This window comes from Prunus persica, chromosome G4, assembly GCF_000346465.2.
Source record: "Prunus persica cultivar Lovell chromosome G4, Prunus_persica_NCBIv2, whole genome shotgun sequence".
NCBI classification, from domain to species: domain Eukaryota; kingdom Viridiplantae; phylum Streptophyta; class Magnoliopsida; order Rosales; family Rosaceae; genus Prunus; species Prunus persica.
The window spans coordinates 7,927,918-7,944,269 of record NC_034012.1 but is presented as its reverse complement, the minus strand read 5'-3'; the positions used below and the strand labels follow the sequence as shown (position 1 = coordinate 7,944,269).

Below are 16,352 nucleotides of genomic sequence, written 5' to 3'. Positions count from 1 at the left end.
AGAGAGAGAGAGGAGAGAGAACTGAAGAGAGAGAGAGAAACAGGTTTTATAAAATCTGATTTTCTAATTACCATTTTGCCCCTCGTGATATTTTAATCGTATTTTCTTCGTTACAACTCCGATTCGAGCTTACTTCGTGTCTATGAACTCGTGTCGTCGTGCTCTATGCAACGGTGTATGTGGAAAAATTCATTTTCGGTCAAAAAGTTAACATTGAGTTCATAAGTGAGTCAAAGGGCAAAATTGTCTTTCCGCATAATAAATTACTAATTACATGTGAATTTTAGGTTTGGGTCTTTACAATATGAATAGGTGCATAATGGATAATAATCCCATCTAGGTATATTAGCCATAACATAACATATGGCTAACATATAGCCATAACATAACATAACATATACAGAAGTGTTAAATGGGATATATATATATATATATATATATATATATAATTGGAAGATATTAGGTACTACCTTTCTCCCAAAAAACACTCTTAGAGCCTTTTCCACTTTGAGGGGGGATGAAGCCATTGTTCTTCCTCCCTCTCCCCTCTTCTCTTCCTCTTTTCACCTCTTCCCCCATTTTCAGATACAAATGGTTTTTCTTATTTGTCTTAGTTTTGTTATGATTTTCATCCAACCATTATAGGCGGCTGCGGCTCAGCGTCGAATCTTCACCTACATTTCGGCGTTGGATCTCCACCACCATCTTTTTTGCAATTTCTTTTTGTTTGGAATAAGTTGCATGGACTCTTTGGGTTTTCTGTGTAGTTTTCATCTCTCCTTTTGTGAGAGTTTTTTATCTCTCCTTTGTGAGAGTTTTATTTGTATTGTTATAGCTTGGTTTTTTCAAGCTTTATCTCTTTTTTATTATTCTAAGTTTGCAATCTTAGTTGGGATGCCTATGCCAGAGTTTCTTCGATCCTACCTGATCGTTAGTGGAGACACACCATATTGTCTTAATTTTGATATTAGACCGCTCCGTTATTGTAATAGCCCTTTTGTGGCTAATTTATATTGGCCCTTTATGGCTAGTGGCTTTTTTGGCTGAATTATGAACGCAATCATAGAATTTCTCAACAAAAAAAAAAAGAAAAGATATTAGGTATTAAAAAGAAGAAGGGAGATTCACTATTATACCCAATATAGGGGCCCAAATTATAAAAAAATAAATAAAAACCTACATGAAATAAACTTTAGAAACACACCCAAAGCCCATTTACAACATAACAAAGAGATTTCAAACTTCCTATAAATTACAAAATTGTCATCGATTTATTAAAACAAGCACAACCCCAAAACCTCATAAAAAAAAACCCAAAACACTCAATAGTAATAATCAAAATTAAATTCAATAGAACCAGCTGTCATTTTTTGAATTTCTTTATAGATTTTAAATGGTGTAAGAAGAAAAAAGAAAAAAGAAAAAGGCATTTTCTTCTCTGCGTCTGCTTATAATATATAGGGTTAATCGTTTTATTAGTCCCTAATGCAGAGGCAAAATGGTATTTTTGCATTAAAACAAAAAAAAGAATAAAAAATTATATCTTTAAAATAACAATAAAAGAAAATCAAATAAAAAATCAAAAAAATATAAAGTTTGAGATGACTAATAAAACCATTAACCCTAATATATAGATGCTCTCCTCCAAAATTCGAAGATCCACAATTTTTCTTCGTGGGCTAGCCTGACCCAGCCCAAAATTCGAAGAGACTAGAGCCCATTTGAACTTGTTCGGAGCAGACAAGGGTCGCCCGACCCGTTCACAGCAACTATCAGGGTTTCAATAAACCTTTTACCCCCTTTCGGCGTTTCCCTCGCATAAAAACCTCTCTCGAGTGTTCTGAACTCCTCTTCCTCACACACTCAACAGTTTCAAACAGATCTCAACATCACCATGCAAGCCCCAGTACTCGTCCTGAGTAAGCTTCCCTTCTTCTTCTTTCTTCCCTTTTCAAGTTGCAGTTACTTTAAAGTTTAGGTTTTGAATCTGTCTTTTATCTGGGTATGCGAAAAAGCTTAGGTTTTTGTGTTGTTTGCTGCTTTTAGGATGGGATTTAAGTTACATTGAAAGCCCATTTGCTTAGTTTCACTGATCTTGCTTGTTTCATCTGATTTGAGCAGAAGATTCATTGAAGCGTGAGTCTGGGACTAAGGTGCACCATGGTAATATCCAGGCATCAAAGGTATGATCAAGGGCACATTTATGAATCCAAACATATGATTTTGTGTGAAAGTGTAAATCCATAGTTTTGTTCGTTCGAGGGAAAATAATATTTTTGGTGATGAAGTCTTGGAGAGAAATTTATTGGAGAATCTAATAAATTTGTAAATGGGTTTTGTTTTTTAATGTTAATGGAGTAGATAAATTTGAAAAAATCTTTAAATTGGAGTTATTTTACATGTGCCGTAGTGTCTGAGCCTTGTTTTGGTCTATGTAGCTTAGTACCGGGTGAAAGACTTACTGAAAAAGAGGCTGTTTTAATTGCATGTTTTATACCTAAGACTGAATTGATATGAAATTCATCTGAAATGTGTGTTTTAATATTTGTTTTCAATGTAATTTAATTGCTGGACGGGTTAACATGACGCCTTCTCACTATGAAAATGTTAAGCGTTTTCTCATGAAAAAAATGCTAAGCATTTAAGCGTCTCAGTTGTGGATGCTCTTTATGAGAAAATATTTTTGTGTTTCACTTGTGGGTACTTTTTCAGATCATTAGTATTTTGGGTCTCATGGCCATAAGCATTTTGATAATGACAGGCTGTCGCTGACATAATCCGTACAACCTTGGGTCCTCGATCCATGCTCAAGATGCTACTTGATGCTAGTGGAGGTAATCCTTTTGTCTGCAGTAGACAAATTTTATTGCTTTCCCATGTGGTTTGGAAGAAATAAAATATACTGTTTTGTTTTCCCCCATTTTTTAGGACCCAAATAAGCCCTTGTTGTATGTGGCAGTATGTTTGTTGCTGCAATTGCATTACCTTGTATCCCATAAGTTATTTTACTGTTTTTATAGGCTGGTTCTATATTCAATTAAGCAAAATTAATGTTACTGGTTGCCTCATGTATCTATTTCATGGGTCTATGGCTTGTGTCTGGATCTTGATGAGTTTGCAATACGCTAACAAAATTGTTTCCCTCATTGCTAACAGGAATTGTGGTGACTAATGATGGAAATGCCATTCTGCGTGAATTAGATATTGCACACCCAGCAGCAAAGGCATGCCATTTGTCTCAAAATGCTCCTTTCTGGATCTAATTTTTTTTTTTTCTCAATTCAAAAATTACTCTCTCCTTAATTTCTGCTTCTTTCTCCCTTGTGTTTTACCATATTATTTTGTCCATGATCCCTTACTTTTGTATGTGACCCCCCTCCTCATTTTAATTTTCTTGTTATTCTTACCTTTGCTCTTTTAAAATTTGTGATGATAGTCAATGATTGAACTAAGTCGGACACAAGATGAAGAAGTAGGTGATGGAACTACATCCGTCATTGTCCTTGGTATGGTTTGAGCTTTATTTATTTATAAACAACTCACTGTTCATTTATGGGCTATAGTAATATGTTTATTACTTTTTGGTGTATATTCTTGTTCAATCTCGTTTCTATTGAGATTTTTATTTTAGACTTGGTAAATAGTTGTTAGATCTATCTGGTGAAGAAAAAAATATTTCTTGGTAAATAAGTTGATGATATACAGAAATAGGTTTAGCTTGCAAAATAATTAATATATATCGCTGGATTTAGTATGATGGAAGAAGGTGATTATGCATCTTTCTATCTACTGGATAAGTCAATGCATTATTATATGTATATAAAGTTGGTTCTGTGTCTTACATTTGGAATGAAATTTTGGTGTAGCTGGTGAGATGCTCCATGTTGCAGAAGCATTTATTGACAAGCATTATCATCCTACTGTCATTTGCCGAGGTAAGTTGAAAGAAATTATGATAACATTTCCCTTCAATTTTCTTTCAGTTATAGTTTTGGATTTGATTTTGATGTGTGATTTATTCTTTTCTGTATTGTTATTGTCTACTTTTCTTAATTTTCTGTTTTTTGGTTGTAGCATACAACAAAGCTCTGGAGGATGCTATTGCGGTTCTTGACAAAATAGCAATGACCATTGATGTGAAGGATCGTAAGTTCCTTTACTTTCTTGTCCACTCATAATCAAATTCTCTATCTGCATTGTATTTGTATTTGGTGCCCAGACTATAGGAATCAAGCTCTCAGTTAATCTACTTATGCGAGAATGTATTGTCATGCCTCAGTATATATAAATAAAATCAGGGGTACCATTCCTTGTGCTCAATTAGATCCATTTTGGGTTTGATGTTGCAGCCTTAGATTTTTCTTAGTAGAAAATGGGGAATAGGCATAGCTTAACTTTAAAATTTAAAGCACCAGAAGGGAAAAAGCCAAGTTGGACACACATAGTTCTATGCCCATTTGCAATTGTAGCTGTAACCTCTGTTACATTTCTGTAATGTTAGCTTCATTCATATGTATTAAATTTGGAATGTGCATAGTTCTATGCCCATTTGCAATTGTAGCTGTAACCTCTACCCATTTGCAATTGTAGCTTCATGCGGAATAATACTTTCAGCGCCGGTTGTTATTGATGATAACATCCATTGTTAATCATTGCAAACCTGTCAGTGATTTGAATATCCTACTTGTAATAATAATCTGCCTTAGGTAATGATTTTAAAAAATGTCCAGTTTGCTGTACTGGAATATAACTTACGTATGCTTTATGTGGCAGGTGCAACAATGTTGGGGCTGGTCAAAAGTTGTATCGGTACAAAGTTCACTAGTCAATTTGGGGATTTAATTGCTGTAAGTGCTTGTCTAATAAGGTTTTGCATGTAGGTCTTTCTTCTTGTTTACAGGTTTATGAGTATTATGATTCTTCATCTAGGTAGACTGTAAAGTGGCCTATGAAGGACATACTGACAAACTCTTTAAAGGAAAATGCTCATATTGCCCCCAAAACATGAAACACTTGAACCAAAAATGAGCTTTAACCATGGATCTAATTTGAATTCTTGCCTTCCAGCATTTCTATTTGTTTTTCTTTTTTATTATACAAATAAGATAAACCATACTTTGTCTTTTATGTTTCCTAGATTTCTTAAGAACATTCAAGTTAAAGACACTCATGCATGCAAGTTTATTCTGTATGAGAATGACTTTGCATCCTCTTCTAGGTGGAAAGCTCCGGCATTGATTTCATGCTTTCCAACATTTTTGTCTTTTATAGTATGTCTTGCACTTGCTTGAGCCGCCTTGGCACTGAGAATCAACTTGAAAAAATCAATTAAACTGGTCTTCAGAGTAAAAGTAAACCGGCTAACTCTTCAATTAAATAAAAACTTCCAAACTTGAATTCATGTCCCTGTATGTAGTGACAATTACTGTGAACCTAAAAATCAGAAAGTGTGAACACTTTGTCTCTCTCAGATCTGACTGTATATTGTGTTGGGTTTTCTTTTAGGATTTAGCACTTGACGCTACCACAATAGTAGGGGTGGACCTTGGCCAGGGTCTGCGGGAAGTGGATATTAAAAAGTACATAAAGGTTGAGAAGGTTCCTGGTGGCCAGTTGGAAGATTCAGTGGTTCTCAAAGGAGTAATGATTAACAAAGATGTTATTGCACCTGGAAAAATGAGAAGAAAGATTTTCAACCCACGCATCATTCTTCTTGATTGTCCTCTTGAATATAAGAAAGGTGAGAACCAAACAAATGCTGAGTTGCTTAAAGAAGAAGATTGGGGAGTCCTGCTAAAATTGGAAGAAGAATACATCGAGAGCCTATGCGTGCAAATATTGAAGTTTAAACCAGATGTGGTTATCACAGAAAAGGGGCTTAGTGACTTGGCATGCCATTATTTTAGCAAGGCCGGCGTCAGTGCAATCAGGAGGTTGCGGAAAACAGATAATAACCGAATTGCCAAGGCTTGTGGGGCTGTAATTGTTAACAGACCAGATGAATTGCAAGAGTCTGATGTTGGTACAGGCGCTGGGATATTTGAGGTTAAGAAAATTGGTGATGAGTTTTTTGCATTCATTGTTGATTGCAAAGAGCCTAAAGCATGTACTGTACTCTTGAGAGGTCCTAGTAAGGATCTCTTAAATGAAGTGGAAAGGAATTTGCAGGTATAATGGTTTTACTTCTTTGTCCCCATTACGTAGAATAAATATAGTATGCTGAAATTTGTTATTTACTCCCTTATATCTGGTCATAGGATGCCATGTCTGTAGCAAGAAACATCCTCAAGAATCCGAAACTTGTTCCTGGTGGTGGTGCTACAGAGTTAACTGTATCTGCTACATTGAAGCAAAAGAGTTCATCTGTAGAAGGTATAGAAAAGGTAAAAGCTCCTCTCCTCATCCAAAAGTTTTGTATTTCTTGTGTAAAACTCGTCCAAGAATAACTCATTGTGGAAGTAGAAATCTAAATTCTATGAATAAACTGGCTGTCACTTCACTTCACATGCTCTTTGACATACTTAAGATTAAGAATTAGTTGTGGCTTCACTTTACATGCATTTTAATGGAGTTTTATGGCTACACGTGTTTTGATGGTAAAACAGTGGCCGTATGAAGCTGCTGCTATAGCTTTTGAGGCTATACCACGTACTTTGGCTCAGAATTGCGGGGTGAATGTGATTAGAACAATGACGGCGCTGCAGGGAAAGGTTTGAATCTGTTTTGTATGGCTTTGTTCTGTTTTTTTATGATTTGTCATTTCTATATACGTTCTAATGCATCATTATTTTTTTGGTCAGAATATGATGCATCATTTATATCCTAACCACAATTTTTTTTCCATAGCATGCAAATGGTGAAAATGCATGGATTGGCATTGATGGTAACACTGGTGTGATAACTGATGTGAAAGAGAAAAAGGTAGGTGGATATCTTTTTGGCTTACTATTGTTGCTCTCTTTTATTTCCTTCACTATCTCAATATTCAAATTTGTTGGGTGATTGATATTTTGTGAAAGCTCTCAAATAGGACTTTTACTGTAGTATTGTTCTCAAATGTATCCATTATATGTACATCATCTTGATATGGTGTCGATATTATTGATATATGTCCCATTATTGATATGGCATAAGCGACAATATTCTGGTTGATATTGTCGATTTGCTTCAGTAGTAGTTCTAGTTTAGAGCTTCTCCCAATATATTTCGACAGCACTCATGTGAGGGGAAGTGCTGTTGTTGTGGTTATTACTAAAGTGAACGCCATTGCTCATAATTGAGCATTCATGGAGTCTTGAATCTGAAATTTCTTTTGTTGGTAAGGCTGTTAATTTCTAGCAATTATGATGTCAGATATGGGATGCCTACAACGTGAAGGCCCAGACTTTTAAAACGGCCATAGAAGCTGCTTGCCTACTTCTCAGAATCGATGACATTGTGAGTGGGATCAAGAAGAAGCAGCCTCCTGGTGCCAAAGCTCCTTCGAAGCCTCAAGTTGAGACAGAAGGCGATGCAGATAATGAGCAAATAATTCCCGAGTGATCATCGAGAGCACGTGGTTTTCTCAGTTTAAATGAAGTTTTGCTTTAAAGAAGAAAAAAAGGAGCATTATAAGTTTGATGAGGATATTTTGTAGGTTTATAATGTCACCTTAACTTGGTAGTGTGTGTTTTGTCCCTCTTCTTTCTTTCTCAATCCACGAGGGGTGGGAAAGAAGAGAAGTCTTCTTATTGGAGAATGCTAATGTTAGTTTGACATGTCATCTGTGTATCGAACACAATTTATTTGTTGAACTTCTTGGATTGGCACAATGGAGCTTATTTCTACCATTTTTCTGAATGATTGTTAACAGTCGAAACTATGTAATTTTCTCAAAGTAAGAAAAAAAGTTTTTCATGACCAAGCATCAATTTTAATAAGCCATTGTGGCACCTAAAACACAACGTGCGGCACTCTACACAAACTTGTGGAGGATAGGATTGATATTGACCATCAATTTTATCAACTTAGGGAGAGTAAGAATTGATCTTGGCCATTCATCAAGAGAGGAGAGCTTAGCAGACGGTGAGCAGAACAAATTCATGCATACAGCAAACACAAGGTACGTGTCAAGTCTAATTATACACTTGTCACTCCCATATTAAGCCAATATGCCACGTATTGATTCAAAGCGGAGCTTACAAATGAAACGAAAGCAGATCAAAAACCCTAGACACAGGGCTAGCTGATGCAAGTGAAAATGGCAAAGAGCAAAGATGACATAAAGTATGGGACTTCACAAGCGAGGCTGAACGAGGATGAAGCTGTGAGGGTTGCATACAAGCATGGGACGCCTCTTGAAGGAGGCAAAATTGCTGATTCTGAGCCTGTGGATTTATTTTCCAGTGCTCATAATATTCCAAAGGCTCAAGCTCAGGCTCATCATCATCTTCATGATGAAGATTCTAATCACAACCAGTCCCAGATGAAACAAGATGAACTTACTAGAAGAGAAGGTGGTCGAGATTCCGCTGCAGACAGTACTAAATAGAAGGCTTTCCACTTGGTTTCTCTCTCTCTCTCTCTCTCTCTCTCTCTTATATTCCGAAATTCCTTCTTCTGCCGCTGGTTTTCTCTTTGTTATATGTGTTCGTTGTTGTATGCTTTGAGTTGTAAGTTTTCTTCTTTCTTTTTTCCTCTCCTTGAGTGTATTTGACCGCGTCAACTACATAGTCGTCGAGGTCCTCAACTGCGATTGCAGGCTCGACCAGGCTCTCATCAGAGACAAGCGCTGGTCCAACTTTGAGTTGCTCGGCATCTCCAAGCAAAGGTCCAAATTGTCAATGGGGTTCAGCAGCAAAGCCTTAGTTAAGGGATAGCTGCTCTGCAGGGTTTTTTTCCTGAAAAAATCTAAATCTTTTTAAAGTTTTTGTTTTATGGATTTGAAGTTTTAAAGGGTTTAGGGTTACAAGTTCATGCTAAATTGCATAGAAACGTCCTTGTGGTGTGGATCACATATCAATTGTCAATCACTTTCACATGCAGCCACTTCCTCCATTCTACTAAAAAAAAAAAATTAAATAAAAAATCACAGTACTCAATCCATCCACCAAGAATCCTAGTATTCTAAAAATGCGCCTAAGCCATAATATTATCCTTTGGGACAATTTCACGCCAAGATAAACTTACAATTAAAAATTGTTCCGAAAGAGAATGAATGAACGCCTTTGCAGTCCAAAGCAACGGGACACTGTTTTTGCTTCACTGAAAGCCTAGGCTGTGGGCTGTGGATGGCAATGTCACAACATATGGGCTCTCCACTTGTCTTAAAAAAAATATGAATGGGAAGGAAACATGTGTTATAATAAGGAACATGTGAATCTGTGGGCAAGCATTTAAATCCCACCTAACACATTAATAAACCAATAAACAATCCCATCTAGCAACTCTTGTACTATGAGAGCCTTTAAATCCTAGACAAAAGAATCTGACAGCTTTTTTTTTTTTTGTGGTCGGAAGAATCTCTGAGCTACAGCCACCAATCAAAACTATAAGTCTCGTCTTCATAGAATCCCACCTAACTAAACTAATCACTCAAAGAAGAAGTGGCGTGGTGACTCTGCGTCTTTAAATAGAGGTCTTTGTAATGAAACTCTCAAGTGTTAAACAAAATATGGCTTCAGAAGTCAAAGTTGAAGTCATTCGCAAAGAAACAATTAAGCCATCCTCTCCAACTCCTCACCGCCTTAGAACTTCCAGTCTCTCTGTTTTTGATCAGTTACAACCTGATATGTATATCTCGTTACTTCTCTTTTACCCCAACAATATTAGTGATGATGTGGTCAACAACATTGATCACAATTCCTTGTTTGCTGAGAGATCTAAGCTTCTCAAAACATCATTATCTGAAGCTCTCACCCAATTCTACCCCTTTGCGGGGGAGTTCGAATATAATGTTTCAATCAGCTGCAATGACCATGGGGCTGGATTTATTGAATCCCAAGTCAACTGTCCCATACGGAAGGTTTTGGACAAACCCGATTTCGGGATCCTGGAACAGTTGATTCCAATTCCAATAAAATCCAAAAGCGTTGAAGCAGGGCATCTTCTACTAGTCCAGGTCAACTTATTTGAATGCGGTGGATTGACAATTGGGGTCAACATTTCACATAAGGTCGCCGATGCCTCTACACTCAGCACATTCATCAAAAGCTGGGCTACAATTGCCCTTGGCTCAGCCAGTACTGCTAGTGATCAAGTTCTGCTTCCTGCTGAATTTGGTGTTGCAGCTACTCTATTCCCACCACAAGATGTCTTCAATTCACCCCAACCGATCATGGAGTTGATTAGAGACAACTGTATAACCAAGAGGTTTGTGTTTGATGCCTCAAAAATTGCTGCTCTCAAGTCCAAAGCTGCCAGTGCAGCAGTGCCAAATCCTACGCGTGTTGAAGTAGTTTCTGCACTCATTTGGAAATGTGCGTTGCAAGCATCGAGATCAAACTTGGGTTTTACAAAGCCATCGGCGTGGGTTCAAGTGGTGAACATGAGGAAAAGATCAGGGCTTGCCATGGCAGAAAACATATTGGGGAACTTTGTTTCGTTTTTTACAGCAATGACAATGGAAAGTGATGCAGTGGAACTTGAAAGCTTGGTTCATAAGTTGAGGAAGGGCATTGACGAATATAAAGAAAAGTATGCTAATGGAGTTAGTGGTGAGGATGCATTTCAAATCATCGAAGGGGTTAAGAATCTCATAATGAAGGATAGCATTGAGACCTATGGTTGCACCAGTTGGTGCAGGTTTTCCTTCAACCAAGCCGATTTTGGTTGGGGAAAGCCATCATGGATGAATTTCTGTCCCAATGAATCCAAGAATACAACTTTATTGACGGACATGAGTGATGGCGTTGGCATAGAAGCGTTGTTGAGTTTGGAAGAAGAACACATGGCCATATTTGAACGCAATGAGGACCTGCTTGCATATGCTTCTCTGAATCCGAGTGTCGTTTAATTAGTACCCTCTTATGCTTCTTAGAGGGATATGCTGTTGTGGATTTTGATGATATCTCTCATAATCGTTTAGATGTTTTTACCATATTTGTGCCTCATTGCATTTTCCCCTTATTGGTTTTGTTGTTTATCATATGTTGTTTTCAATTCAATAATTCAATTTAGACACATAATAATGACCACATTGGCCACCTTCTGTGACAGCTACCGAGTCAATTAAAAAATATTGTCATGTGAATTCTATTTTTATTTATTTCTCTTTTTTCAATAATTCTTAAAACCCAAAAAAAACTAAAAAAACTAAAAAATAAGCTTAGGGTCCTGGTTTGTATCATGACGTTGGTTCTATTCTCTTCCTAACGTCTCCACCCTCCCTTCCTCCATCAAATCTACCCATCTCCCATCCTCCATGTCGTTGCTGAGACCTGGAGTTTCCTTAAGAAAATTGAAATTGGGTTGAACAATTCAGATGTTTACTTGTCTACTCTTCTCCAAAAGCAAAGAAGTTGAAGATTGAGACCAGCTCTTAGTTTTGTTTCTCGAATTTACAATTCTTTGTAAAATTTGATTAGCGTGATTAGTTGGATCCATCATTTGTCAACTCAATATGATTATTTTTTAATTAACTATATTGTCTTCAACTTAGTGCCAGTTTGGCATAGCTTATTTGGGGTGGTAAAAGTGATTTTTTAAAAATATTAGGAAGCCCAACCCATTTGGTAAACTATGAGAAAATCACTTATTGTTAAAAATTACTGTGAGAGAAAGCTATAAGAAAAAGCAGCTATTGAGTTGCTTTCATTTTCTATAATTATACGAGAATCAATTTTGAAGAGGTGCTGGGTTTCTTTTTAGGATGGGGATGGATAGATTTGATGGAGGAAGAGAGGGCTGGAAACGTTAGAAAGAGTAGAGAACCAACATAAGGCTACAGACCAGCGACGCTGCTAGGGTTACTTTATATTTTTCATTTTTTTAGGTTTGAAGGATTATTGAAAAAGAGAAATAAATAAAAATAAACTTCACATGGCAATATTCATTAATTGACATAGTATGACCATATCAATTTGGTCGGTCATCAATTGACCTTCAGATCATTCATAATTTTTTCATTGATAAATATCATTAATTCTGACTGGTTGCTTTAATTACTTTCTTAATTTTTAGGGAAAAAATAGGCGGCAACAAATTTTTAGAGGGTCTTTTGTTTTTTTAATCAAATTTTTTTAGAGAGGTCGAATACATAAAAAAAAAAAGTATATAAATTTATAATTAATTAAAAGAATTAAGAGTAATGTCCAGCAAATATTCTCAACAAAGAAGGATATAATAAAAATACAAAATAAAAAACAAAAAGAAAGCCTATTGGTACCCATTTGAGCTTGTGACAAGAAATTAGTAGTAGAATATAATCTAGTTCTCAATTAAAGAACAAGTTTATGTTGTGGTACCCATAATAAAACAAATTTTAGAGGGTACTATCTTTTATTCAATGAGAAGTGACTACTATATAATTGCATTGTGTAATCAAATTCTCAATTGGATATTCCAATAAGTTAGGTGGTTGTTGTTGTTGTTTTTTATTTTATTATTATTATAGAAATTCTATGATTGCATTTATAATTCAGCTAAAAAAAGTCACTAGCCAAAGGCCAATACAAACTAGCCACAAAAGGGCCATTACAATAATAGAGCTGTCTATTATCAAAATTAAGGCAATTTGGTTTACCTCACTAAAAATCACGCAAGATCGAAAAAACTCTGGTATAGGCATCCCAACTAAGATTGCAAACTCTGGTATAGACTTAAGTAAATCTAAGTAAACCCTACATCCTTGTAGATCTTTTTACTTTAATTTTTTTTTATTACTCCATTTACTTAAGTTTACAATGTAAATAAGGAAGCAATCCCAATTTGGATTCAATTAAAAATACTAGAAAATCAAATTCCCAACAAATCAAAATATGAAAATTCAGTTTTAATATAAGATACAGTTTATACTAATATTGAAACCTCAATAAGTCAATGTATATTTTATACTAAAATCTCATAAAATCGTGTTTGATTATTTAAGATGTAAGAAATATAAATCACCAAAAATAACATTGAAAAAAATTTGTATTTCAAAAATCTAATTTTCATATACTTAGTCAAATTTTGAGAGAAAACAATTTTTCATATATAACAAAAAGATTTAAAAGACTTAGAAGTTTTATCAAGTTCAATCTCACTTAGAAGATTTAAAATACAAAAATATTTATTGATAATTTTTCTCACTTATTAAGTTTTATTATCACAAATTTCAATCTCACTAGATTCTCATTCTTCGGTGGTGGTGCTCTCATTTATTGGCGGTGTGCTAGTGCTCTCATTCCTTGGTGATGTTCTCATTCCCTCACAAGTAATAAGTTAAATTCTTTTCACTACTGTCTAAGAATTCGTGACAAACAGATATAAAAATACTCAACAAAAAAAGATATAAAAAAACTTAGAAAAAAAAATATAAAAAAATCTCAGCCTAGCTAGGCCCTTGGTTGACCCAGACCCGCCCATTTGAAACCTCGGCTCGGCCCGGCTTACCCCCAATAACGAGGGAGCTTCTATAGTGAGTGGGAAGTTATAAGGGGTGTTTTTGAGGGGTATGTAAGAGCCGTTGGATTTCATCCAACGGTGAGTTTTTAAAAGAGGGTGCATGTAGAATCGGGTTGAAATCTAACCCGTTAGAAACCCAACTTCAGTTGTTCCCCTCTTTCCCTCTCTGTGAAAAACTGAAGCCTTTCTTTTTGAATGTAAAGCAAACCCACAATTAGAAGGATCCAAATCTCCCAAACCTTATAGTCACTCGACTGTCATTAGCTCGTTGGGAGGCCTGCGATCTATAGTATCCTGGGTATTACGAAGAATGGCTCTTACCTAGCTGTTGCCCTGTTTTGATTCTATGGCTCAAGTGAAAACCCCTTCTCTTTTCATTCAGCTGACAAGATTCCAGATGAAAGCAAAGTAGCTTATCTGTTTTTGTAGCTAGAAGCCGCAGCAGCAGTTGTTCCTCGATTTTGGTAGAGATGGAGTCTCAAATACCAAAGAGTCTTCTCTAATGTCCACCACAGTCTTTCAAGCTGACTGACTTCAGAGCTCCCAATTGATTTTGAGAGGTAAGTTCACTTGCTGGATTGATTTTATTGGGTTAGGTTTATTTTTTGTGAGGGTGGGAAATTCATCATTTGTGGCATCAATAATGTGTCATTTTCTTATGAATATTCAATATACTTAGTTCATTGTTGTTGGTCGGGGTGGAAAATTATGAAATGTAGGTAAAAGAACCTAAACTTAGGCTTAATGACGTTAGGAGTAAGCAGTTGGAGAGGATATTGGGTGAAGTTCTGTAATTGGTGGTTTGAATTACATTTGTGTTCTTAGTTGAACATGTTGGTTCTAATGTTATTTTGACCAGATTATTTCCCAAGAGATGACGTAACTTGTATGAAATTTTGCTTGTGTTTTGTGTAATCGGAAGTTAGGCTATGCGTATTTTGTGTCAATTTGGGCAATGTTTTGTGTAAGTGGAATGCATTGATATGTTGTGATGCAGTAATGACTGATTAATGAATGAATAATTGCTATGCAGTAATATAGAAGTGGATCAATAATATACGTAGATAAAATGTCTGGGGGCTCAGAGAGTGATGAATGTGCAACAGCTAATGGGAGGGTTTATATTCCTGAAGTAAGAAATGAGGAAACACCAGCAGTTGGGATGAAGTTTGACTCGCTTGACCTCGTTTACAATTTCTATAATAGATATGCATTCTTGGCTGGCTTTGGTATTCGACTTCATTCTAGCTTTTGGGGGAAAAATAAGAAAGAGATTTTGAGGAAAGAATTTGTATGTTGCAAACAAGGTGCATACAGGAAGGATGAAACTCGGGAGAGAAAAAGACAACGGGGAATAAGTAGATGCAATTGCAAAGCAAAGATTGTGGTTGTGAAGACAAATGGGAGCAAGAAGTATACCATTTCTCTTTTTGCAGAGGGACACAATCATAAGATGACACCCTCAGAAAGAATGCATTTATTGAGATCACACCGTCATATTTCAGATTCTACAAAAGTACTCACAAAACAGTTGGGTTCAGTTAATATTCCCATTCATCAGAAGGTAAGTATATTCGAGGTGCAATCCGGAGGAATGGATAAAATCGGTTTTATCAAAAAAGATATCTACAATCTTGAATGTAGTGTGAATGGGAAGCTGAGGAACCACGATGTTGAACTAGTGACCGAGTATTTTATGGCTGAACAGAAAAAAAATGAGGCTTTTGATTTCAAGATTGAGGGAGATGGGCATGACAGGTTTAGTCGATGTTTTTGGGCAGATGCAACTTCTAGACGGGCGTATGGGTTTTATGGAGATGTTGTTGTATCCGATACCACATTCAACACGAATCGATACGACTTGACATTTGCACCAATGTTGGGAGTTAATAACCATGGTCAGACAATTGTCTTAGCATGCGCATTTTTGAGCAAGGAAACGACTGAGTCGTTTGTTTGGATGTTTGAGGAGTTTAAGAAAGCCATGCCAGGTGGGGAACCTAAAACGATCATTACAGATCAAGATGCGGCAATGGCCATAGCGATTTCAATAGCCTTCCCGAGTACATTTCATCGACTTTGCATATGGCACATCACATCAAAGTTCTCTGTTAAGTTACCACGTGACGCTTATAAGGAGTATTGGCCTGAATTTCAGAAAGCCATATGGGATACTGACAATAAGGATGAGTTTGATGCAAAATGGAATATTGTGGTTACAAAGGCTGGTTTGACTGACCATCCATGGCTAAGTTTAATGTTTGATTTAAGGGAATCTTGGGTTCCAGCCTACGCACGACAATTTTTTGCCGCTGGAATGTCAAGCAGCCAAAGAGCGGAAGGTTCTCATGGTTTTTTCAAGCAATACATATCAAGGAGAAATTCGTTGATGGATTTCATAATACGATTTGAGAGGGCACTTTCTCATCAACGTGAAAAAGAGTTAGTTGCTGATCACGTAGATGCATTTGAAGTGGCTCAATGTCTTCTACCGATGTCAATGAACAAACAAATGGCTACCTTGTACACAAGGACAATGTTTCAAAAGTTTGAGCAAGAACTAATACAAAGTACAGCATGTTTCCTAGAGCTCAAAACAGAGGATGCGTGTAAAGTTGTGTTCAACGTGAGCGAAAGGAAAAATTGGGAAACAAGAGTGGCAGAAGTCGTATATGTCAAAGATTCTGACCACGCATCGTGTAGCTGCAAAAGATTTGAATTTGTTGGAATTATTTGCAAGCACATCCTAGCATTGTCAGAAGGACACG

General features: G+C 36.4%; 2 protein-coding genes across 4 annotated transcripts in view; both read left to right on the top strand.

The window, feature by feature from the left end:
• On the top strand, positions 1,764–7,866 carry LOC109948554 (T-complex protein 1 subunit gamma). The gene is made up of 13 exons (XM_020561914.1): positions 1,764–1,919; positions 2,122–2,183; positions 2,762–2,834; positions 3,157–3,224; positions 3,437–3,506; positions 3,867–3,935; positions 4,075–4,146; positions 4,774–4,847; positions 5,506–6,168; positions 6,258–6,383; positions 6,606–6,710; positions 6,847–6,921; positions 7,354–7,866. Exons 1-13 carry the CDS (start codon positions 1,895–1,897, stop codon positions 7,540–7,542), a joined length of 1,671 nt encoding a protein of 556 aa, XP_020417503.1. The 5' UTR covers positions 1,764–1,894; the 3' UTR covers positions 7,543–7,866.
• The window catches only part of LOC109948540 (BAHD acyltransferase At5g47980-like), a 17,316-nt gene continuing 10,571 nt past the window's right edge, over positions 9,608–16,352 (top strand). Inside the window, exon 1 of one of the 3 annotated variants that reach the window (XM_020561816.1) lies at positions 9,608–10,687. In XM_020561816.1, coding sequence (XP_020417405.1) covers positions 9,626–10,687 — 1,062 coding nt within the window. In that variant the 5' untranslated portion in view covers positions 9,608–9,625. Of the gene's footprint in view, positions 11,038–16,352 lie in introns of all 3 variants that reach the window. The other 2 variants (XM_020561818.1, XM_020561817.1) reach the window with 2 other exon arrangements.